The sequence below is a fragment of the Lissotriton vulgaris genome, chromosome 11, assembly GCF_964263255.1.
Source record: "Lissotriton vulgaris chromosome 11, aLisVul1.2, whole genome shotgun sequence".
In the NCBI taxonomy this organism is placed as follows: Eukaryota; Metazoa; Chordata; class Amphibia; order Caudata; family Salamandridae; genus Lissotriton; species Lissotriton vulgaris.
The window spans coordinates 1,075,063,645-1,075,090,438 of NC_141699.1; the positions used below are offsets into that span (position 1 = coordinate 1,075,063,645).

Here is a 26,794-nt window from a genome sequence, read left to right on the forward strand (position 1 = left end):
ATCCTTAGAAATAGGATTCAGTTTTATGCTCCCACTCGGAACCTCCGCTCTCAACTCTTGGCTCGTGCAAAAACCTGCCGGGTAAAGAGAGCTAGGATGGGCGAGCGCGTTTTCTCCCATATCGCTGCTGCCAAATGGAACGAACTACCCACAGCCCTTCGACTCACAGAATGCCACCTGGCATTGAGGACACAGCTAAAATCTTTCCTCTTCCACCATCCTGAATAAATCTAACTGGGCTCTCACCCACGTCACATGCACATTAGCAAGCATAGCGCCGTGATATCCTACCCTGGATGATTGTTAGCACTCAACAAGAAATTAAATTAAATTAAATTTATGCTTTGTAAATAAAGACATTGGAAAGAGTTATCTGCTGTGGAGCGCATCTTCTTTGAGGACAAGTTTGGGCACTAGATATGACGACAGACCTGCCATGAAGGCTGCACCAACACAGTAATGTATTGTGGAGCCACAGGGGGCACACAGCTGTTCAATGCCTAGCAGCTGAAACAGCAGATAGTATTTTAAACTGAGCAATTTCATTTGGTGCTCCTATGGAGGGCTAAGAATAATTATTAAAATACAGATGAAAATTAAGCATACCCCCTGGAAGGTATTAATTGCACTGAGGCAATACAAGTTCCATTATGCACGCAGGAAAGTTAACTCACCTGTAAGGCCTCCCTGGAGGTAAAATAAAATCAATCAGTGAGTGGAGAAAAATGCATGGAAATGCCAGGATGCCCGAAATGCATTCGGCAAGAATTACAGCTGAAAACAAATGCCAGGTTATGCTTGCCAATAAAGAACTCGGAAACAGAGTGGAGTGCGTCTTCTTTGTGGACAAGTTAGCAGTTTCACTTCCCTGCGATATCCTCACATTTTCATTATAAAGGTGTGCGTGGTTTAGGCATATGCGTGGTAAAGGCTTGCATAATAAAGGCAATCCGTGATAAAGGTGGTATAGAGTCAAAATATTGAGTTTTAAATATCGACTAGACATAATATCGAGTAAAAAATGTAGAATAGACATAATATCGACTAGACATAATATAGACTACCAAAATATCGACTAGAAAATGTTAATATCGAATAGAATGGACATAATATTGAATCAAAAATATAGAATGGACATAATATCGAATCAAAAATATAGAATGGACATAAAATCGACTAGACATATTATAGACAACAAAAATATCGAATTTAGGGTAAGTTAATATTAATTTTTAATTTTTGTGTAATATAATTCTGTAGCAGGTTGTGGGTTTATTGGGGAATAGGGTGGAACGTAATTCAATTATAATTAATTAAATATGTTATTTTATTCATTGGTATTTATTTAGAATTAATTGTTAATTAATTATTAATTGGTAATTAATTAAAATATAATAGGTAATTGATTTTAATTGATTAATTGATAAATATTTTAATTTTAGTAATTTATTTCCTGTAGCGGGTTTATAGGGGAATAGGGTGGGAAGTAATTTAATTTTAATTAATTAAATATGTTATTTTATTTATTGGCATTTATTTAGATTGATGTGTTAATTAATTATTAATTGGTAAATAATTAAAATATAATTGGTACTTAATTTTAATTGATTAATTGATAAATATGTTAATTTTAGTAATTTATTTTCTGTAGCTGGTTGTGGGTTTATAGGTAAATAGGGTGGGAAGTAATTTAATTATAATTCATTAAATATGTTATTTTATTTATCGGTATGTATTTAAAATTAATTGTCAATTAATTATTACTTTGTAAATAATTAAAATACAATTGGTAATTAATTTTAATTGATTAATTTATAAATATGTTAATATTAGTAATTTATTTTCTGTAGCGGGTTGTGGGTTTATAGGGGAATAGGGTGGGAAGTAATTTAATTATAAGTATTTAAATATGTTATTTTATTTATTGGTATGCATTTAAAATTAATTGACAATGAATTATTACTTTGTAAATAATTAAAATATAATTGGTAATTAACTTTAATTGATTAATTTTAGTAATTTTTGTTCTGTAGCGGTTTGTGGGTTTATAGGGGAATAGGGTGGGAAGTAATTTAATTATAAATAATTAAATATGGTATTTTATTTATTGTTATTTATTTAGAATTAATTGTTAATTAATTATTAATTGGTAATTAATTAAAATATAATTTGTAATTTATTGTAATTGATTAATTGATAAATATGTTACTTTTATTACATTATTTTCTGTAGTGGACTGTGTGTTTATAGGGGAATAGCTTGGGAAGTAATTTAATTGTAAGTAAATACATTTTATAAATATTTTTTTGTGTCTAACTTTTATTTATTTTTATATTGTAAATTAATTTATTGGTAATTGGTAAATAATTAGTATTAGTAGGTAATTTTTATTATTAGTTAATTGTTATTTGTAATTTTAATTGATTAATATATTTGATAAAATTGTAAAATATGTTAATTATGTTGTAATTAGTATTAACATGTATGTTATTTATATTTATATATGAAGTATTTACATTCCCTACTATTGCACTCACTGGAGTGGGAATAGTAATTGTTACCCCTACGCTATCCAACGCTTTCCCTACTGTTGCACTCATTGGAGTGGGAATAGTAATTTTTACCCCTACGCTATCCAACGCTTTCCCTACTGTTGCACTCTCTGGAGTTGGAATAGTAATTTTTACCCCAACGGTATCCAACGTTTTTCCTACTGTTGCACTGTCTGGAGTAGGAATAATAATTTTTACCCCTACACTATCTAACGCTGTCTCTACTGTTGCACTCACTGGAGTGGGAAGAGTAATTTTTACCCCTACGCTATCCAACGCTTTCCCGCCTGTTGCACTCTCTGGAGTTGGAATAGTAATTTTTACCCCTACCCTATCCAACGCTTTCCCTACTGTTGCGCTCACTGGAGTGGGAATAGTAATTTTTATCTCTACGCTATCGAACGCTTTCCCTACTGTTGCACTCTCTGGAGTAGGAATAGTAATTTTTATCCCTATGTCATTCAACGCTTTCCCTACTGTTGCACTCACTGGAGTGGGAATAGTAATTTTTACTCCTACGCTATCCAACACTTTCCCTACTGTTGCACTCACTGGAGGGGGAATAGTAATCTTTATCCCTACGCTATCCAACGCTTTCCCTACTGTTGTACTCTCTGGAGTAGGAATAGTAATTTTTATTCCTATGCTATCCAACGCTTTCCCTACTGTTGCACTCACTAGAGTGGGAAAAGAAATTTTTACTCCTACGCTATCCAACACTTTCCCTACTGTTGCACTCTCTAGAGTGGGAATAGTTATTTTTACCCCTACGCTATCCAATGCTTTCCCTACTGTTGTGCTCTCTGGAGTGGGAATAGTAATTTTTACCCCACACTATCCAGCGCTTTCCCTACTGTTGCTCTCTCTGGAGTGGTAATAGTAATTTTTACCCTCTCACTATCTAATGCTTGCCCTACTGTTGCACTCTTTGGAGTTGGAATAGTAATTTTTACCCCTACGCTATCCAACGCTTTCCCTACTGTTGCACTCACTGGAGTGGGAATAGTAATTTTTACCCCTAAGCTATCCAACGCTTTCCCTACTGTTGCGCACACTGGAGTGGGAATAGTAATTTTTAACCTTACGCTATCCAACGCTTTCCCTACTGTTGCGCTCTCTGGATTGGGAATAGTAATTTTTACCCCTACGCTATCCAACGCTTTCCCTACTGTTGCACTCTCTGGATTGGGAATAGTAAATTTAACCCTCTCGCTATCCTACGGAAAAAATAGTGTATATGTTTTGTTAATAATATGTATATATATATAAATATATGTTTTAAAATATATATATTTTTTTAAGTTACGTTAATTATTTATTAATTTTAAGTATTTTAAGTATGTTTAAATTAATTATATTTATTATTATATTACTTTTAAATTACTTTTAAGATGTTTAAAAAATTCGATATTTTGACTGTCTATATTTTTTCCTATCGATATTTTGGAGTGAATATTTTTGTACTTACCTGTTTGTAGATAGGAAATTGATATTCTAGCATTCTATATTTTTACCTCGATAATTTGGTAAGTCGATATTTTGACTGTCGATATTCTGTCAGTGATTCGATAAAGGCATTGCGTGAGAGTGATTGCATGGTCATGTTAATGCGTCGTAATGACTGCGTGATACAGGTTTCCCTTATATCAAGGATGTCTAACTGTGACCGCAAATGTTTTTTAGTTTCCATTTTTGTGTCCTGGAGAGAGGGTCCCTCTGGGATGTCACCATAAGGGCTTGAGGGCCAATGTATCCTTACCTAGACTCCTTATATTATTTATTATTTTATATTTCAGAACTCTGGGCTGAGACCCCTGATCCTGTAATAGCAGGCACAATGATTTTGTTTGTTGCAGTCAGTCAACCACCTCACTTAGCCATGCTGGTGTCTCTCAGGACAGGTCAAATAGAATGCACATTGTGACATTTCTTTCCACTGTAATCCTCTGGGAGTCCCGAGAGAGTCCTGCAACAACAGATATCTCTAGTTTTTAAACCTCACTCTCAAAAATGACTGGAAGTATTTACACCATATCACAAAAAGCACACTTTCCAGAGTATTTAGCGTTCTGCCAGATTTGGTGTAATTCAGCTTAGCTGTATTTTCTGTATCACTGTTCAATTTTACCTATGGACATTCCATGGGAAAAATGAGCTTTGAGTCCCCCTTTCTCTAGGCCCCCCAACTCCCCTTCTTGGCTGATCATGCTAAAACATTCCAGAAAAGAACTGAGGTGGATATACTATTTTGTTCAAGTTTCAGGAAGCTTCGTCAAACTTCACCAAAGTTATTAGCAAAACAAAAAGCACTCTTCTTTTATCAATTATGACTTGTATAAAGGTACACAGTGGCTACTACCAGATAGATAGATAGATAGATAGATAGATAGATAGATAGATAGATAGATAGATAGATAGACAGACACACAGACAGACAGAGAGAGACAGACAGACAGACAGACAGACAGACAGACAGACTTACTAGTGAAGTACTGAGGTCATGCTTCCAGTCATTATATCTCATCTAATGAATTGCCATTTTTTCAACACTTTCTTTTCTTGTAGTCTCCTGTATTTAATGAGTAACATACTCATTCTTACAGAATAGCTACTTACCCTTTCCTCTTGATAGTCTTTCAAAAATGGGTGTAGCAGGACGTCCAGCCATTTCCTCTGAGTGTGCAACTAGTGCATTTCTTATTGCCTGGCATCCATTCAGTACTATCGCCGGTGACTGTCCCAGCCACAAAGTGAAAGTATTCCCATAGGTCTTTGCAAGCTGGGGATGGAAAAAAAGCACTATATGTAACAGAGAGCAGATGAGAAATACAGAAAAAAGGCACAAAGGTAGAATATGCCAACATGCAAAAGTGTGAAAAAAGGGCATAGAGTGTATGATAGAAGATTACTGAGTCATGAGGTAGTTTTAAAACTGCCAACCTTGATATTTGGGGCACCAGCGTTTACTTGCACCAGCCGCGTGCTTCTGAAAAGAGTTTCTGGCTAAAGTTATTTTTTATTTACAAATTAAGCACTGCAGTCTCCACTATTAATCAATGGTGTGCACTCTGAATATAGACACCTGAATATTAATGGGACACAATATCTAGGACAAAATATCAAAAATCAAATATCAAAAGTTAAATATGTCAAGATTGTCCAAACACAACTCCACATATATGTATCCTGGTGATATATATATATCTTAAAGGTACAGTGATGTGGAGTTATGAATAGTAATTCCCTCTTACCTATATGCACTTACCTTTTAATATTTTAGCCCTCTATATTCTATCCTTGATATTCCTTTACGACACATTTCTGTGGGTTGATAATCAGTATTACATAAAACCTACACCAAAACACGAACTCACTAACACTGAAACTCTGACTTACTATCAAATTACCTTTACAGGCATGTAGTGTAGTTCCTATTTTCCCAATAGGCTCTGCGCATTGGAATACCATAAACAGCAGTGTAGACGTAGGACTGAGGTCCTCTAGGTCTCTACTGACTATGTTAAACTTAATTTAGGTTTGCGCCAGCTAGCTCAGAGGTCACTAGAAACTTTCTTGAATGAATAGGGAGGGATGAACTACCAGACAAGAAGGGATTCAGTTTCTGACAACCGCATAAACATGACAACTTTGCTCCCTCAGAATAAGAGTGTATCTCTAGAGTTGTGTGAAAACAATAGGCAGCTATTTCACTCAGTCAACCGTGCATACTTAGTTTCACCAGAGTGCAGAGAAATAGAGAGACGGGCGTTTTCAATAAAAGGTGTTATTTATTGAGCAGTCTTCTTTCTCATGCAAGAGAAATGAATTGCCACAATTGCAATACTTATCATAAAGTAAAGTGCGTACAGTAAAAGTAGTATTATGAAATAATACTGTAAAAGCATTGATATGGTTGTTTCTTAGCCATATGATACTTAAAAATGGATAAAATATATACATACATAAAAACATTTGACTAACGTGCTCAACTGGTGCTTCTAACTACGCCTACCCCGGTGTACCTGACCTAAGCCTAATACTTGGGAGGAGTAAGTAAATAGCAGTTTAAGTTAAGTTGGTTAAGATTGTTTTGCCAAGAATCTGCATCAAGAATTCTCTTAAGGGTTTAGCCAGCTCCGTACTTTGGTAATATAATGTGAGAGGTCTGGTATCTCTTTCCTCAGGACTCGATCTCCCAGCAACCCGCAAGGGTAGGCTGGAAACACCGGAGCTGGATTTTCTCGGCTGGAGAAAAAGACAGCGTCTTTCTCAGTGCGTCAAACGGGAGGGGTGGCTTCCGTGGGCTCTCGCATCAGCGGGGCTCTCGGACAAATAGAGGGCCGCTCTGCTCCAAACCACTGTGTGTTTGCTTAAGGCAACTGTTGGTATATTTATACCTGAAAGGTGCTGAGTTTGACGTAAGGTTGGACATAAGACGTCACTAAGAACTAACAGTGCTTTCTGGACTCCAGGAGTTCTTGTTCAAATCAAAACAAAAGCAGGGGGGGATTTTCCGGGCTGCTGGAGGCTTGGTTTGTTTAAAGAACGCGTTGTGCTTTCTAGGAGTCGATGGGAGTAGCCGTGCTGTGCTTTGGACTGCATGGGCTATTACTGAATATGGATATGATTCTTAGGCCTTTATCAGGATATTATTGATTATAACCACATAAGGGCAAGAATCGGGAATATCGAATTAGGGTCCTAGATAGAAACATAACACCCACTCCACGGATTAATGTCCATCATTACTAAAAAACTAAGCAATAGTAAAAATTTAACGATGCATGTGTGTTTTCCGACCCACCCCAAAATACATATTTCGCATTTGAAATGGTATATGGTAAATACACGAAAATGAGTGTTGGTACTGTACGCTTTTCAAGCAGTGTCATCATTCAGATAAATGCATATATATATCAGCTGAATGAATTGCGAAAATTACACATGAAATGGCTCTGAATACAGAAAAGAAGGTTGAGACCATTCCATCACATATTTATACAAAATGCTGTATATGTGCTAGGGGCTGAGGTAAAATATTGTCTCTAGTATCCTAAAAATAGAAACTCTGTTCTCTAAGAATAGTTCTACTTTAAGCAGAGTTCCATGTGCAAAAAAAAAAGGTAAATATTTTGGAAATATGGACAAAAATAATTTCGCTTTCAGGGGAAAAAATTGGTCCAAATATTTTCGGTAGCTTTGTTTATCAAAACTGAAGGCCGAATTCATAGTTCAGGGAACGCAGTGTACTTGTTAAAATATTTTCATTCTCGTTGCTCAGGGGAGAACATAATTTCAGACAGACTCGCAAAAAATTGGTCTACAACATCAGGTGAAAGTTCGACCAAGTTCGAAAATACTGCAACTGTGCAGTTCTCTGCGTGATTGCTATCATCGATGTTTGGATCAGCAATGCTCAAGGAAGGTTGTACCTGTTTGGTGCTGCTTTCCTCTCGTACCTCACCACCACCTACTCGTAGTGGTGAAGTCTCAACGAATGCCGTCATCAGAATGGGTAGCCGCTGGTGACAACACGATGCATGAGTCGTTACAGGACCTAGCAATGTATCGATATCCTTTGGTACTGCTGATGGTAGTGTAAGACAGATGTCCAACACGCATTCTTCTCCGCATAGCAGACATCGAAGCACAGGTAAGATGCAATCTTGCCAGATTGGTCTGAATGAAAGAAACCCGGTTGTATTCAGATCTCTTAGCCGGGCCAATCCGAGGACCTTAGTGATACGGTCTCGGTATCGTATTGCTAGGATCGTTTCTTCCATCGTTGCTGGAGTCTTGTCTGTGGATTGGCTTGCCATATCGGTGCAGAAGGAGCAAAAATAAAATTCCTGCCACGGGTGCCAAGATTAAGGGTAGGCCGCCAAACACAGAATGGACAAAATTCGGGAAGATGCCCAGAACTGTTTCAAAGGGTGCTAACAGTCCCGAAAAAATTGTCTTAAATATATGTGCGATGCCAGTGGTATCAGACATGTTTAAGATTTGGCTTAACATTTCTACGAAATGCACGGGGCAATTTGTCGATAAAAGGGAATGTATCTCTGCCGATGTCCTTGCCACTTGCAGATCATACATTTCTTTGGATGACGTTAAAGGCACAGTTGTCTGTAAAAGAATAGACTTCATTCTGCTTAAAGCATCAATTCGAATAGAAGATATATTCAACGAAGGCCATACCGCAGCACCCATATCTGGATTGCTGTGTGGATACAATACTTGCATACAGCAAACAGCCCTGGAAGTTACAGTTGTCAGATAGGCTTTTCCTGGCAGCATGCCACAACAGCTGTGGTCACTTATTAAAACGTAACTGCCGTTAGAAAGTGGTCTAAAAAATGGCTCTATCTGTTTTGCAGGCGTGCCATGCAGGTGACATGAAAGGTTATTCGAAGACCCTTCACAGGCTCCATGCAAGTTAATACCTTGACACAAAAGTGTACCGCTTAGTGATTTTTTAAAATTTTTACCACTAAGGAATACCTCCTTATTCCCTTCACTACAACATCTGTGTTTATAAGGTAAATCCCAGGTTGATTTGATGTATTCTTTACCCAACCTTTCATACGGGCCTGCAGGTATATACTCTTGGCAGTATTTAAACTGGAAAGTTGTTATTGGAATTGGAATTGTTCCGTGTATTATCCATTCAATGACAGGTCTCTCTGACATTGTCAATGGTAATCTCTCAAGTTTTTCAATGCTCAGAATCGTATAGTCTGCTCCTTTTTGTGCCGAACTGATTTGTTTATCAGTAAGGTTAAAGATACCGAATAATGGCATTGTGTTGATTAAACGCCAAAGTACGTAGCCTGAACGCAGATTTTGCAACGTCCAACCAAGCTGTACAATAGAATGTAATTGAGACTGACCATGTTGTAACATTAGTAAGTCCTGCTCTATTATATCAAAAGCAGATGATACAATGCAGTCCAGTGAATATATTCTGGAGGACAGAGTCGTTCACCCATTGTCCACTACAGAAAGTGATTTTTCCAAATTTATACGATCAATTTCTCGTATTTTTTTCTGCTGTCTCAATTTGCATTACTTTCCAAGCTTCGTTATACGCAGCGTTTATACCGGCTGCTATGAAACGTTTTTGACGCGGTTTGCGTGGTCCCAATATGAAATCACGCAGGTCAGCACCGTCTTTAAGTAAAGTCAAGTGTTGCTTAATTTCAGCCAGTGTGGATTTCTCTAGCCACTCAAGGCATAGTTTCCCTACACTCTATGTTGTAACTATCCCTGGATGTTGTCTCTGGGAGTATCTAGGGTCTGGCCTGGTCATTTTGAACCCCTGTGTTTTGTTCAGGAATCTATCTTGACAGTTATTCGTGTCTGTTGGCCAGATCAACCACTTTTTCCAATCTGGATGTGTTCTGTTTTGGTGTAAAATATGGGATACGTCTATCTCCACATCTGTAGTGCTGTCACTATCAGTTATGGGTTTCGGAATAGACGGTGTATTTAAGTCTTTTATCTTAGCTAGGCCAAGACAAGTAGTTTGTTGAATTGTGTCATTCAAGAATATAATTTGTTCTGGGATCATGCATGCCCTAAATAATGCTTCTAGGCCTTGTACTTTTTCCAAAATTCAAAATCAAATATAGACACTTTGTTAAAAAAGAATCAGAATAAATCAATTTAGTGTTTGTCAGCATTGTTTTCATTCCTGTCCTAAATAACATTTTAAAATAAAACATTTCTGGATCACTGTTGTTAAACCCTGAGCAGTACTGGAATTTCTCATAAAATGTTTTCGAACTGCCTTTTGGTGTAGTTGGACAGTGTTCCCATTGGTTATAAGATAAAACATTTCTAGGCTGAGCAGTTTTATGCAAATAGTGATCACCATAATGATTGTAACAATATAACTCTTCATAATTCGATGAACCCTGTAAGTAATCATATTCTGTAAATTTGGCTGACATTACTAAATCTGACATCATATTATTAATGTTTTCAAAGTCCCAATCATCAGAGAAGGTACTTGGTGTCACAAAGTCACTTAATGAAACCTTAAACTAGTGTGGATATTTCAAGAGCTCAACCGGGCCAAAAATGTCATAATCAGTTCTGTCCCATGCTATCCCACCGGGTATTGGATTGGCTGAGATGTTTACTGATGACAGTTCCTTTTCTCGATGTGGGAGGATGTGTGAGGCTTTAGGACCAAGTTGATGTTCTGACTTGCTGTGTCCATTGTACTATATTTTCCATCTATGAATTTTCCCAAACATAGAACCATGATGAGCCAAAGCTGGAGAGTAAGTACACCTAACACAATCCAAAATTCAATCCATGGTGAAATCAGATATGTTTCTTGTAGTTGGTGAAAAAGTTCAATTACTTTGTCTTTGAAAGTTTTTGTTGGAGGCGTTTCTTCATGTTCGCTTGGATCTTCAGAGAAGTCGTCGAAATTGATGAAGTAGCCAGACGCAGTTCTGTAATTTGTTGGAATTTCTTCCGGATTTTCATTTGCTTTTGCATTTTTCTCTGTTTCATTAGCATAGTCAGAGGTTACATCATTGTAGACTGGTGTTTCTTGACGAACTGTTGCAATTTGGGTTTCAAGAGGCACTAGTTTCATGGCATTATTGCATAGTCCTTTGTTATTCACTGCAGGTTTATCAAATGTGATTAGTCTCTCAGTATGAGCCTCTTGGATTGTAGCAAATGTCGGTATTCTGCTATTTCTTGGGAGTCCACTGGGCCTACTACTTATTATTGGCCACATGACTGTGGTTTTACCAGGTTGATGGATACAACTCTGTACTCCTTTTTACCAGCAAGGGGCGGTAGTACAACTGATCTTGTTCCGCTGATAGCTAAGACAGGTACTGCTTTTCTGTAAGAAGGCCCAAATTCCTTCTTCACCGAGATCTTCTCTCTGACCAGATACCCAATCTTTGGAATCCAGACAGGTCTTGCTGGGACAGGTGGTTTTTCTTCAGTGGCTGTAGGCTGTTGTTTCAACTTTATGTTACTCAGGTTTTTTCTTGTTTCATTTAAATCCTCTAAAACAGCCAAACCATCTTTGATATCAAAGGATTTTTCTTCTACCACTGAAGTGTAACAATCAGGATCCTGAATGAGCATTCTAGTGCCGAACAATAGTTCGTATGGAGTGAGACCTTTTAGAGAATTTCTTGGCAGATTATTAAGACTACGTTGGACACTTGTTAAATGTTTGACCCACTCATCACCTGAACCTAATACCCTTGCCGTTATAAATTGCTTTATGCCCTGGTTTTTTCTTTCCACTACCGCATTTCCCTCAGGATGGAAGGGAGAAGAGTACCGCAATGCAATGCCCATGCTGTTCATGGCCTCTTTGTAAGCTCGAGAGCTAAACGCAGGACCTTGATCAGAATGTAGCATGTCAATTGCGTATGTGCCGATAAAGACTCGCAAATCTTTTATAACAGTTCTGGCGTCAGCCGAGTGCTAGGGTCTACATTTTAAGTGAATTCAGTCTTAATAATTATGGGGACGCATTCCTCCGACTGGATTTCTGCGCTATAGATAGCCTGATGCTATCTAATAGTGGTATCTGGGCTATTGGCTGGTCTGGTTCACAACTGCGATCTCTGTTGCAGTCCTCACAATTTCTTGCAAAATTGAAGATATCTACGCTCATTCCCGGCCACCAGTACTCTGATTGTAATTCCATCAGAGATTTCAGGATCTCTTGGTGCCTCAGACCCAATCCCATGTGTGCGTCTTCAATCAAGAAAACTCTCCGGTTCGTGTTTGGAATTACTCTATCCCCCACTCCAGGGATTCGAGCAAACGGAACGGAGTTTGCATCTATTATGTATGTATTACTGAGTGGATAGTTGAGAGGGAATGCTGCATAATCGCCTTTTAATGAGGCTTTTACTGCCAGCATGGTTTCCCCATCTATGTGTTTTTCTGAACGCTTTTCAGTGGCTACGGAAGCCGGTTGAACCGCTTCCGCTGTGGCTGTGTTAGCCAATGAATTCCCTGCAACGCGAACGCCATCACGTCGATGACTCAGTGTGTGTATTACGTGAGTCTTTCGTAGTTCTTTCTTTACAAGAACTACTTGTTCCCAAAGCGTTTTATGCTTTATTGTGGCACCTGTGTCATCATTGTAACCGTTATTACTCCATGTCTGCATGTCACTGTTGTAGGATTTGACGAAGAAACACGAAACACACACTATTAGTGTGGGGAATTCGCGATCAGCATTTTCAAGCGCCATCTTTAAAGATCTTATTGCAGCTCGCTGAGCTGGACAGTTTCTGAGTGATTCAGTTTTGGTGATCATCGGTTTGAATTTACCAGAGCGCCAGCGACCTTTAACAATCGGGCACGCTGCATTGTAGGATTTTTTATCCACATCGTAGTGTTGTGCGAATCTGTCCATATAGATTATGCAGGTGTATTGTTCCAGAGGCAGAATTTCGATTGGCAGAGGATATTCTCGTTCATATTGTAGATCATCTAGTTTTTTTTCGGTTTTGGGTCAAAATAGTATTTCACGTCTTCTGTAGCAAAATAATTTTCCCATTCTATCCATTTTGGATCTAAGGCCACTGTAATCAGATTACGGGGATTTGTTAATGCCTCAAGGGCTGATTCTGCTGCATAAACAGATATTCTTTTGCCTTGGGCTAGGGCTCTTTCTTTTGCTACAGCAGTTTGAACCGCTCTCAGAATTTTTTCTGTAGAGCTGAATTTCATTTCAGCTTGAGTGTACAAATGAGATTTGTAAGCTATAGGTACCGTTTCTCCCTCATTAGAGGTTAGGTATGTGAATCCGCGTCTTCCTGGGATCACTCAGATTACAAGGTTGCGTATGTTTTCGCGAGTTTGTAATTTTGTTTTAGTTAACATGTCTGTTTGCAATGATCTCAAAATCTCTGTGTGTTTCTGAGTCCAATTGATTTATTTGAAATCTGGTCTCAGCAATTCATAGCGAGGTTTAACCCTCTCTGCATAATTTAGAATGTATGTTCTTCCGAAATTCAGGAAACCTAGTATTGATTGTAAATTCTTCAGCGTTTTTGGTGCTTGGAGTACAGCACATTTCTCTAAGAAATTGTCTGCCAGGCTTTTGCCTTCACTTGATAATTCATATCCTAAAAATAGGACTGTTAGATGGGCAATTCGTGACTTTTTAAAGTTGAATTTGTAACCCTCTGATGCAAACCCAAGTATTATGGTGTTCACTCTTTTTAAGTGAGTCTCCAGGTCATCATCTGTGAGATAGATGTCATCGACATAGGATAATGCCTCATCATCATATATTTGTAGTAACTCTGTTACCCTTGCTGAGAATAATCCTGGGCTATTCTTGAATCCCTGTGGGAGTCAGCAAAATTGTTTTTGTGATCCCATTATTTAGAAAGCTGTCAAATACCTGCTTTCAGCTACAATGTTTTTACAGAAGATTCCATTAGAGATATCAAATGTCATTTTATATTTTTTGCGCACAATGTTATTCATTAGTGCTGCACTATGTGAGTTTTGTACTGCAAATGTTTTACAACAGGAGTTAAGGTGTCTGTAGTCCAAAACTAGATGATATGAATCATCTGGCTTGTAGACAGGAAACAAAGGATTGTTCATTTGAGAGGTGCATGTTTTGATCACCCCTTGATATTCAAGTTGATCTAAGATCTCCCTGACTTGCTTTTTAGCTTCTTGTTTAACTGGGTACTGCCTTTGTGCAGTGGGCTGATTTTTTAACTGGATTTTGTGGTGAGGAGAATCCTCATCCCCTCCTACATGATTTTTGTATAAAGCAGGAGCTTGCGCCACTGCCCATTTTCTTGCCAATGAATATGATTTGAGAAGGCAGGCATAATCATTTCTTCGCCATGAGAAGTGTGGCTCAATGCTTAGAGCGGCAGACCTTGATGCAGAACGCTGGCCAGGGACCAGGGTTCGATTCCCGCCTCGGTGGGTTTCGAGCTTAAATTCCTATGACCGGATATTCTCGCCTCAGTGCCGATTCTAAGCATGGGCCCCACGCTGCAACTCTGGGCAATAGCTTGCTTAGTCTCCACAAAGGCCCCCTTATACACAAGGGATGCCTGGTTTCACCATGGGATACCCAGGAGTGGACACCCCACAAGGAAAAGCCAGGAGGGGTTCCCTTGTGGTAGGAGTACAAGCGCCGGGATGCCTCCGGGTCACTGTTCGCGCTATACAAATACGCCACATTTACATTTACATTTACATGAGGGCACTCCCTGACAAACTCTGGTGGCCAGTCTTTCTCAGCTAACAGGATTTCATAGCCTTTAGAAAGTTTTTCCCGAAAGAGGCCTTTTATTTTCCTGGTTTTATCTCCCTCTATACGTAATGCTATTTCATATAGTTTATGGGGCACACTAACTCGTGTGTCTGCAGTTTCCACCTGAATGTATTCATTCGTGTCCACTGTCTCCAGAAGATTCATCAGGATCTTGCGAGCTATTGTCACTTCTGCTGCGCTGTCTAGCATTGTCTGTGCCCACTCTGATGTGTCCTCAGAATTCTCGGCATGTTTAATTTTAATACTTGCTACCTTCTTTCTGGGAAATTGTACTTTTTTACTTTGATGAGCAGGTTCCTTGTCTTTGGACTTGACGTGCTCTTCTCTGTGTTCTTACCGTCCTCTTCTTTCCGATTTCTGTGAGGAAGATCGAGAAAGATTGAGTGAGAAGGATCGAGAGGGACGTGTATCAACATCTTGATATCTGTCAGGTTTTCTTATTTTATCCCTATCTCTAAGGTTATATCTTCTTTCAGAGGGCTCCCTTTGGGGAGACTTGTCTTCTCTATCTGGAGATCTCTCTCTCCGCTGAGGAGACCTTCTTCTGGACTGGAAATGTTTTTCCCTGGGAGTGGATTGTTTATTACCATCCCAACTCTTTTTTGGAGTTTTTTAATTATTTTTAATAAATGTTTTTTCAGGATTTTCAGTTAGTTGGGGTTTTACCGTTTTCTCACCCAAACTATCTCTTCCTAGTTCTTCATAGGATTTTTCTAATATTCTGGCGAGTTCAAATGGTTGGTCTGCTATATCTGTTTCCTTCAATTTCTGGCGGATCGCCACAGATGCTGCTTCTCCTTTGATGTTGGCTAATAATATAGCCGAGGCCTGCTTGAAGTCTTTCAGTAATTTCATACCCAGAGTTAAAGCAGGTTCTGGACCGTATTCATTTTGAATCTGTCTTAGTACATCTGGTATGACCGCCATAGACGGGACACCATGGGCTCGATTCCGATCCGGTAAAAAAAATCCCCCGTACGAATCGTATTCGTAGCCATTTCCGTACGACTCGTAAACACACCGTACGACCCGGTGAGTACGATCCAGACCGGGTGATCAGGACGCTATTCGTACGGTCGGCGCCAGGTAAGGGCGATTCGTACGGAAAAGCGCTCAATCACATACACACCGTACGCCGCGTACCCCACATGATCGCCGGGGTACGTGCCGTACCCCTGCGATCATGTGGGGTACGCGGCGTACACCCAGCGTACATGGGGTGCGCACCGTACACCCACCGTACATGGGGTACGGTGCATACCCCATGTACGCTCGGTGTACGCCGCGTACCCCACATGATCGCAGGGGTACGGCGCGTACCCCGGCGATCATGTGGGGTACGCGGCGTCCCCGGGGGGGCGTTTTGTACTTGTTTCGGCGCGAACTATGCGTTTACGGCTGTTTCCAGCTCCTGTAAAAAAAAGGGTTGTACGTTGCGTACCCGACACGAATCGTACTTGCTGGGTCGTAAAAACCAGCCGCGAACCGTAGCGATGTCACGTACAGCGGGTTCCGAGTGAGACTCGTACGGATATTTTAGTCGTACGGAGTCCTGTACGACTCGTACGGTCTTTGGCTCCTGGTACGGATCGTACTTCGTCGTACGTACGTGGACGTGTACGGGTACGATTCGTACGGGGAAAATTGCTCCGTACGACGATTCGGAGCGCATTTTACCGGATCGGATTCGAGCCCTATGTATTTTTGTATAGATGGAAGCAAAGACTGTGCCCCAATTGTCACAGTCCTCCACATGTGGTGCGATCCCCATTGGAAGACATATAGTCAGAATTCTGTGTTTTTCAGTAGGAGTAGTATCTGGAAATACTGCCTCTATTTGAGTAATTTTTTGTGCTAATCAGAATGGAATTTGTTCCCATTTTGTGGGTACTTTACCAAGACATGATTGTATGTTCTGTGGTGAGATTTTGTTTGTGTTCCCCTGATGAGGGGTCAGCTGTGGAATATTAATTGTGGGTTGGACTATTGAAGTCCGCATGACATACGTGGTGGAGTGGTGTGGCTCACTGGTTAGAGGCGGCAGACCCAGAAGCAGAGGACGGCCCCGGACCAGGGTTCAATTCCTGACGCGGCAGGGTCGTGGACCAGAGTCAGCGGACTCGATAATTCTCGCCTCGGTGCCTACTCTAACCAGGGATCACACTTGGCAACTCTGGGCATTAGCTTGCCTGATCTCCACAATGGCCCCCCACATACGCCAGGGATGCCTGGTTTCACCTTGGAGATACCCAGCAAGGACCATCTCACAGGGAAAACCAGGACGGATTCCCCATCGGTCTACAGCACTGAGATACCCCATGGCGGGGTGATACATGCGCTTTACAAGACATCATTACATTACATTACATATTGGACCAATTGTCTATGTATTTTAATTAAGAGTTTTACCTGAGCTAAAAGTTCCCGGTCTGACATTTTATCAATGTCTGGATGTGGTGTGTAGCTGGCTAGAACCAGCCACGTTGCTCCTGGTCTACCTAGTGGACCGAGCCTGGTGATGTGATTATTATGTTTTAGGGCGCCATTAAACCAGAGCAGGTGCTCTTGGTAATTTAGTGGGATTTCGATCTCCTTGAAAGGAGTGTATTCTCCCGGAGGTTCCTCTATTTTGGAATAGTGGAAGTCTTTTGGCACAGCGTGTGCTGCTGGAAAATGTATCCATGAATAGAATACCTCTGTCTGCCGATAATCATGTGCCCCTGCCACGAATATGACTGTACCACCTCGTGGTGTCAGTCCATTTTCGATAAGTTTAAAAGTTATAGTTCTTCTTATATTGACCGGAATGATTATAACACTCGGGTCATTTTCTTGGAGGGTTGTGTCTTCCTCTAAGAGTCGAGCTGCTAAGGCTTCTCTTTCTCTCTCTTCGTCACTTTCTGACATTTTACTGACTGAAAGTTTTCTGTTGCATGTTGCATGTTGATGTAAACACAGCAATCAGTAAGATACTGTGCCTAAACTCTATGTAGAGTGAACATGGGCAGGCGCAACAGATAAAATCAGAAACTTTTCATCCTTAAAAACGCACTTACATAATAAAAAAAAAACATTGTGCAGCTACCTGTTATACTAAACAATTCAATCTGGGCTATAACTCTCTCCCAATATCTAGCTTTGACCTCAGTAACCACAGTAGATGTGATGGAGGAATTCTCTTTGCAGAGGTTAGCTAAACCCAGGTCATGAAATAGCTTTTTAACATAGGCTAACAACTTAATCTTGTTAGAGCTATGTAAGTTAAGGATGTCAGCAATACACACTCTATTAAATTGTAGTTCCTCAACAGTCCATATGCGAACCCAATAGAGTAGCAGCCTTAATGAAGCCAACACATAGACAGGTTTAAGTTTGAGATCCAAGCAAAGGGGAACCAAGGGGGTGCCTCCTCCATACCTGTAAGAGCTCCTATAAAATTGTTCTCACTGGTCCGCAGATAATCTGTGGGGCATTGGCCACATAACTCTGCACCATACTGAGCTGCACCACTTGGTTGAGGGTTATACATTTTCATTGCTTGTAAAATTGGGTACTAGGGAGTCATTTTGGCTAATTTAAGAATGGCTGCCACTCTATGGGTTAGAAAAAGAGACGAATCCCCAAATAGTCACATTTCCTGACCCTTTCCAGCACTGCCACAATGCAATTATAGGTCTTTGAATACAACACAAGGGTTTTATCAATTAGATAAAGAGTTGGAGACTCCTTCTTGTTGCCGAAATTCCAAATGTAAATGTTAAGCAGTAGGTGAGGCGTTCCCTTACTATACGTAAACTTTGACCCTTGCATGTCAGGTGACACAATGGGTAACTCCACTAAAGAGCAGGTCAACATATTGCTCACCCAAATGAGCAACCCATCCAAGGAGCATTCTACTGGGGACCTGATAGTCAGAATGCAATAGCTCATAAAACCACTTCTGAAATTTTCAAGGTCACCCACCTTTTCTGAAAAAAGTCAAATCCTGTAATGGTCTATGATGTGGCCTGACTCTAGATCTTCTAATTTAAAATTCATCCCAGCAATAGTTCAGCTATTAACAGCTGTAATGCTGGATGTTGAGGTACCAGACCAGATAATACTTGACAGCCTGCACAGCAAACCCCGAAGAACTGCCTATACTCTGCTGATGAAGGATAACAATCCTGAAACACCGGTGTCCAGAGTTGGCCTGCAACTTTGCATTTATACTTGGGACTCTACAAAAAGTGCACACGCTTCAAAGAACTGCATTTACCAAGATGCTCATGGGTTATACCTGCTGGTGGGTGCAGCAGATTGCGACCTATGGACTTTCACTTAATATGGCTCCCTTGAGGCATACGAGCTGACGAGCTCAGATTACGCACATGCGCGCCGTGAGAGGTACCAGACCCTATAAAACTTGGCAGCCTGCACAGCAAACCCTGAAGTACTGCCTATACTCTGCTGATGAAGGATAACAATCCTGAAACGCCGGTGTCCAGAGTTGGCCTGCAATTTTGAATTTATACTTGGGACTCTACGAAAAGCGCACACGCTTCAAAGAACTGCATTTACCATGATGCTCATGGGGTATACCTGCTGGTGGGTGGAGCAGAGTTCGACCTATGGACTTTAACCCACACATGGTCCGATACATTTTGCACACATCCATTTTTATACAAATCACGGTCAGTTCCTTTAACTGTTAGAGGTCTTTCTATTGAAATTGTCTTGACGTGCAAGATTTCTCCTCTGGTCCCCGCATTTAAAGTCTCCTCAACAGTACTTATTTGTTTTTCGATTACCACCGTGAGGTAATTCAATGAAGATGAACATGAACTTGTAACCATCTTAGACGCATCCTTCTTGAGAGTTTCTTTATTGGCTTCCGCCTTTTTTTCCCATTTTAAAGATTTTTTTTTTGATAGGGAAAACCAGCAATCAGCAAAGATGTTTATATTGCTGTTAATTCTGCAAGACGTTTGTTTGATGCCGCTAACCAGTCAATCGCTGGTGCAATCAAAGTCAACAGATTTTCTTTGGATATCCAGCTATATGAAGAGGCTACTAAGTACTCACCAAACAGCAAGGCTCTCACAATGGGAAACCAAGGAGGGTGGCCCAGCCTGGCCTCCTCCGATCTATGACGGGTTAAGACAGTCCCGGTCTTCGCTGCTGCGGGACCCTTCTGCCTCTGTTATTGCGCTCCTGCGCTCAAACACCTGCCTTCTCACAGGATCAAGGGGTTGTGGTAAAGTGCAGTGCACAAAAAGCAGCATTAAGCCCTTGTGGCGTTCCTGGCTTTGGGAAACTTCTGCCTCTGTTATAGCGCTCTTGCGCTCGAACACCCGCTTGCTCACAGGGTCAAGGGTTCATGGGTAAAGTGCAGTGCAAAAAAGCAGCGTGTAGTCCTTGTGGCAGGCCGCGCTGCGGGACCCTTCTGCCTCTGTTATAGCGATCCTGCGCTCAAACACCCGCCTCCTCACTCACAATGTCAAGGGGTTGTGGGTAAAGAGCAGTGCAACAATAGCAGCTTGTTGTCCTTGTGGTGTCCCCACATGTAGACAAAGAATTTAGTTTGTAAATGTAAGTATTTGGGTAACCACATACGTGTGAAGTATAGACTAATGAACATATTTTTTATAAAGGCTCCTATAATGTGTGTATTTTAATAGTTCATTTATGCAATGTAAATGTTCATGTATGCATGTAAAATACATGCATATTCATATATGCATGCATTTTAAACGTTTGCACTGTTCTTATGTTAGCTGAAAACTTGGTAGTCTTAACTTTCATTTCTCCCTGTTTGCTCTCGGGTTGAAGGTTGCTAATTTGAATATATGTGCTTGTGGAGTTTCTCTCCTTTCAAGTTTCCCATGCAGGTGCAGGAATTTGTCCTCATTAAGTTTAAATAACGTCTGTTTTAGGAGTTGGACAGACATAGGGAGGAGAGGATGCCTTTGAACTAATGGAGCCAATAATGTAAGAGGATGTCATTTGTGTCTAGAAAGGCCTGGGAACCAAGGTCATCGAGCAACAGCCTGGATGTCCATTCCTTCATGGAAAGTTACCTAACAAGAGGGGTCTAATTGGATGAAGTGGTCTCGTGATGTATTCGGGGGTATTAAGTTTGACTTTTGTAGAGGGGTTAGGGACAGAGTCAGAAAACCTCCCCGTTACCTGGAAAAAGAGAGCATCTTATAACAAGCTCTGTAGCTTTACACTACTCGACCAATTCTAGGGAATTGGTCGAGTAGTGGAGTAGTGGAGTAGTACTTAGCATTTCCCCAGGGAAATTGCCTGGGGAAATGCTAAGTAGGGATGTCACGCTAGAAGGATGTATGTCGTTACTACGCATGCTTTTACAACGCATGCCTTTACCACACAACTTTTACAACGCAAGTCTTCACAACGACTTGCGTTGGGGGGCGCTGGATAGTGAATAGTTTAATTTACTATTCCAACTCCAGTCCCATGGATAGTAGGGAAGGTTTTGGATAGTAAATTAAACCATTCCCTATCCTACAGCGGTCCCCAGCGCAAGTCATTGTAACGACTTGCGTTATAAAAGTTGCGTGGTAAAGGTAGTGCGTGGTAAAAGTTGCGTTGTAAATGCTGTTCAAACACTAGAAGTAGTGTAGGGACAGATAAATGTTTTCTACTTAAGAACCGCCAATGCAGAAATCTCTTGATGTAGTCTTTCTATTTCTTTATATTTTTATCCTTGAATTGGTGATTCTGTGCATGTTGCATTGCCTAAATTTCATTTGTAGTTTTGCATTAGTGTCCATGTATCTTTGCACCCTCTTCATGAGGTGTTTGTTTCATATGTCCAACCTTTCTTGGCTTTGTAATAAATATACAAAATTTTGGATTATGATCCTGTATTCCTTCAGTGTCATGGGCACTGGTAATGTACAATTGACAGATGAGTTTCTCTCCACTCCACACTTAAAAATCATGGAAACAAAGAGCCATCAACCAGGGGTTCCAGAGTAAGTCTAGAATGTGGAACCTGGCTTCATCCAAACCAATGAAGTACTCTCTTTATTAATTGGACTAAGTCAGTCAATTCCTTTATTTCGATAAATTAATATCATATAAAGACAAGAAAACACAGTCAATTACAATAAATACACAGTTAATTACAAATTTCTAAAAATAAAACGAAATTTTTCTTAAAAATCATTTCATACAATAAATGTTTAAAAAATATGTGTCTTAATTATATCTCATATTTTAAACATTTTTCTAAAAACCACATTTATGTAAAAGTTCCATAGAGTCGGCCTGTCCCATAGTAATATGTTTATGAACATGGGGACTACTCTTCACAGATATTTAAGAGCGGTAAAAGTATAGCATTCTTTTTCCTAATTCGGTTGGCTGCAATCAAAAAGCTAGCAACATGAAACATTATTTTAGGTGTACTGAGTTGCTTTAGGTACACAAGAGCAGGCCTGACCTGTACAAATCCTGCTTCTCTGAGAATAGGTAATACATATTTCCTCCTGCAGTCATTAAAATGTTCACAGAACATCAGAAAATGTAGGGTGTTTTGGGTGGAAAAGTTATCACATGAGCAAGGATCTGCCCGTTCCGGACTGCACCATTGATGATAAACACCCAGGGTAAAGTGAATTAGATTCAACCGAAATCTGGTCAAGAGAAACCGGTGATAAGGAATGTTAACTATGGTCAGGTATGATTCGAGGCCTGTGCAGGTAACCAGTGCATAGTTCTCTCTTACCCTGGGTTTCTTCATCTCTAATTCCTCCTGCTCTAGGTATAAGAGGTCCAGGAGGGCTTTTTTTGGTAAGGCAATGTCTTTATTGGTTATTGTTTCCGGAGAGGTAAATAAACCAATACGCCCTATTTTCTGGAACCCTGCTCTTATGTACGCCAGCCATGAAATTTTATGTGCTTTGTCCAGTGACTAGCAGTCCCTGATTATTGAATGGTTTAAGGGGATCTCGTCATTTAGCCATATTCTCAAACAATAAATCAAGGGTGCAATTTTAATCCGATCGGATATATACACGATTCCCAATTCTGTGTGAGATGAGAAAGTAGGGGTTGATTGAGGAACTGATAGTACACTTCTTAGAAACTTATTCTCTACTTGTTGTATTTTCTCTACGGCGGTGTAGCCCCATATTTCACACCCGTAAGTCGCAACGGACAAACACTTGGATTCATACACCTTTAAAATTGCCTTAATTGGTTTACCTCCCAGCTTTTTGCTAAACGCCATGAGGCCTGAAACTGTCCTCGTGAATGCCACCGAACGACTGTGATTTTGTGCACGCCAAGTGGCCTTCTGGTCGAAAACCACCCCCAAATAGGGAAATGTGGAGACCCTGCAGACCATTTCTCCATTACAGAAGAAGCTTTTCGCGTTGGTCCTTAAGTTACTTCTTCCTGTAATCAGAACCTGGGATTTCTTGGCATTTACTTTCAAGTCCAGGTTCTGCATGAAGGTACCAAAAGCATTTAGCAGTCTTTGTAGACCTACCCCGGTTCGTGACAAGAGAATCGCGTCATCCGCGTATAGGAGAACTGGTATGACCAGTTCCCCCACACGCGGAACGTCCGCGGAAACCTCCCCCAGGCTTTGTTCTAGGGCGTTTATATAAAGTGTAAACAGCAGGGGCACTAAAATGCACCCCTGCCTGATGCCCCTGTCTGACCTAAACTGGACTAAGGATTTAACACTATGTGGTGCCCAGCGAGGAACATTTGCTAATACTGACAGGTATGGGCAAGCCTCAGGAGGGAGGTTAAACATTGGGAAATAAAATTCCTGAGGCAATTGATACTCTATTCCCCCACTGCCCTTCCACCTCTTTCAAGCTCGCTGGCACAGTGGCTATCCCACTCTCCCCTTAGGGTAACAAATTTGGCCAAGTTCTTTAGACTGCTCCCCATTCTAGTAGGATGGTTTAACACCTGCCCAGTGCTCTCTTCATCATTAGCCAAACAATTGGAAGAAGGTGATGCTTCTGCTCCAGGGTGGGGGGAGAATGGTTGGGGACCAGCAGTGGAATGGCTAGATTTATCTTAGAAAGTTCTGCCTCAGAGGCCTCTAAACATTTTTAGATTGGCTTTAATTTGGCCTCCAAAATAACGGATATATTGCTACACAGAACTGCCACTGCCGCAGCAGTAAATACTTTTCTGAGGCTAGCAGAATTCCCTTTTGGGCTAGCAGTTGATGAAAAATTGTTGAGGATGTGGCACATACTTGGACCCTCTTCTTTTACTGGCTTGCCAGTAACTGTAGAACGAGATATATTCAGTCATGGCTCAGAATGAACCGTACGAGAAGGAGGGAGGTCCACACTGATAGTGGATGGGTCACTAAGTGCAGAAGCTAGGCTGTTTGACCATGAGGGTGCTCTGAGAGAGTATGAATAAAAGAAAAATGGATCTCAGCAAGTTCAATTTCCTTGCTGATAAACCCTACTGATGCCGGAGGAACTCATCCAGTGAAGAGCCCAACTGTGGTTTGGACAAATTAGCAGTGGGCTTGCTTTTCCCTATTCCTAGTCCAACAAAATAAATAAAAAATCCCATAAATTGAGAATTACAGGGTAGCAATCAGAAAAAAAATAATGAATTAGTACCTTAAAGGACCACTCGTGGTTGTGGAGGCAAAAGAGGGATGGCCAAGTGCATCCTCTTCTGGGCTGTGGGGAGATTCCAGCACTTAAGAAACATGAGATCCTTAGACCCCCTCCTCCCCCTCAGAGGCTTAACTGGATTGTGGGCAATGAATTCCCATTTAACACCCAACTGCACAACACAGGCATCTCGCACCGCAGGGAGAGTCCAGCGCTTAAGAAGCGCAACATTGTAGGAGCCCCTCCTCCTCCTTATGGGCAAAGCTGGTTTGTGAGGAATGAAGTCCCACTTAGCACCCAACTGCATAACAGAGGGTGCCGCACGGCAGGGAGAGTCCGGCACTTATGAAGTGCAAGTTTGTAGGAGTCCTTCGTCCTAATTAGGATCTCAGCCTGAGTGTGGGCAATGAAGTCCAGTCAACCTCCAACTGTACAACACAGGCATTGCCTCATACCTTACTCAGTATTCTTAGCGTGACCTTACCACAGCACTCAAAGCATGTGGTAGATTTAGGTACGCATAAATCAAGCAACTCCTACTACCGTTTAACAATGTGACTAACCTGTGTTTCAGGCTCAGTGGGAGTGATGAACAAGGCTATAACCCCTTTACCCTTCTTAACCTTTTACAGCTAACCATATTACCCCCTTTTGTAGGAAGATGGGGAAGAGGAAAGGGGTTTGGATTTTGAGAGAATGAGTTGAAGAGATAGATGTTCAACGCATTGATTCTCACTGGTTTCTCTCTTTCTTTTCAGTCTGCATGGACAAGGTTTTTCTAATCAACTCAACATGTTCCCTACTCTTCTCAGAAGTTCTAGGAAATAAACAGATCAGTGTTTAAATACCATACATGCCAACCCTTAGGGCTAGTCACTCGCCTCCCAATACCTACGTGCAGAAACTTGATTCTGAGTTTTGTAAGATTGCCAAAAATAAAATGTTGATGCATGTAAAGCACGATACAATCTCCCTCTCAAAGAATTATTTCTGACATCAAAGGTTAACATTTTGCCCTTAATTCTTGGAAGGGGAGATTAGCGCATGTGACAGGACTCATCATTTTATTTTTGGCAGTTTTACCAAGCGCAAACAAAAACCGAGGGGCATATTTATGGGAACTCTCACGCAATGCAGCGCTGACTGCATGACAGGGAAAGGGGAGGAATGTGCCGTAATTAAACAAATATGGCACATTCCTGCCTTTTCCCATGCGCTGGCACCGTTTTGGCTGCCTAGAGCCAATGCAGACACCTTTGCACCATTGTGCGAGGGTGCCTGTGTTGCATGCAGGATTGTTTTGTGTGCCTAGCTTTTTGTTTTTCCTGCACAAAACCAATCCTGAGAGGCATATTGCGGCACACATAGAAAGAGGATGTAACAAGAAGAAATAAAGAGATTTCTCCTTGTTATGCTTCCTCTGGGAAGGTGTATCTTTTTGGCACATACTCGGGTATACCAGTTCTGGTAAATCTAGAAATGCTTCCAAAACCATGGGAGTTGCGTGGGCACAGACACACGATGCCAATGGACGTCTCTCTAGCACCGAGTATGGCAACTCAGGGATTTGCGCTGCATTGCTTTACTCGAGATTTATTTACCCCTTCAGGCCCATGCAAAGTGGTTTTGCGTGGCTTTATAAATCTCATCTTGTGTCATGCATGTGCCACGTTGTGTCATGCAAGCACAACGCAACTGGGGTCACAAATACGGCCTAGAGTTTATAACTCTGTTTTTGTTACAGAATGATATTAAACTGTCAAAGATTAAACATTGATTGACTGTCACCATACATACCAATAGAGCTGACATAGGCAGATTGCCTCAGATTCAATATAAGTAAGTGGGGAAATACATTCTCCCAACTATTTTTAAAAAATCTGCCTCTTGCCAACTCTGAAATGATGGCATGTATGAAACAGCTCATCAACAGGTTTAGTACTCCTCAGCATCTCCCTCAAACTATACCTGAGTTCCTTCCTCTTAGAGAGGGGGTTGTAACCTGCTCTATGACTAGGTTCGTAGTGCGAGGACATCCCGATGATGAAGCATGACACCCACAGGTGGGTGAGGGGACTCGTCCTAAGAAATGGATACTCCAGCGCCCCAACAATACGCTTTTAGACCCGGAGCCCATATTGTGTTTTCCAGTTATATGCTTTGGGAAGCAGCCTCTGTTGGTCTTAAAATTTCCTCAGGTGCTCCTTTGTGTATATTATGTATGAAATACCCACTCAACCCTAACATAGAGATCTTTAATGTGCTAGAATTCTCCCAGCTGTCATCATCTATACACCTTCTCCTGTACTTCTTCCATGATT

At 40.8% G+C, this 26,794-nt stretch overlaps 1 protein-coding gene across 1 annotated transcript in view; it reads right to left on the reverse strand.

The window, feature by feature from the left end:
• Nucleotides 1–26,794, reverse strand: part of LOC147684139 (cytochrome P450 2J4-like) — a 119,002-nt gene that overhangs the window by 79,454 nt on the left and 12,754 nt on the right. Inside the window, exon 2 of the mRNA XM_086944529.1 lies at nucleotides 5,169–5,331. Coding sequence (XP_086800655.1) covers nucleotides 5,169–5,331 — 163 coding nt within the window. The remainder of the gene's footprint in view (nucleotides 1–5,168; nucleotides 5,332–26,794) is intronic.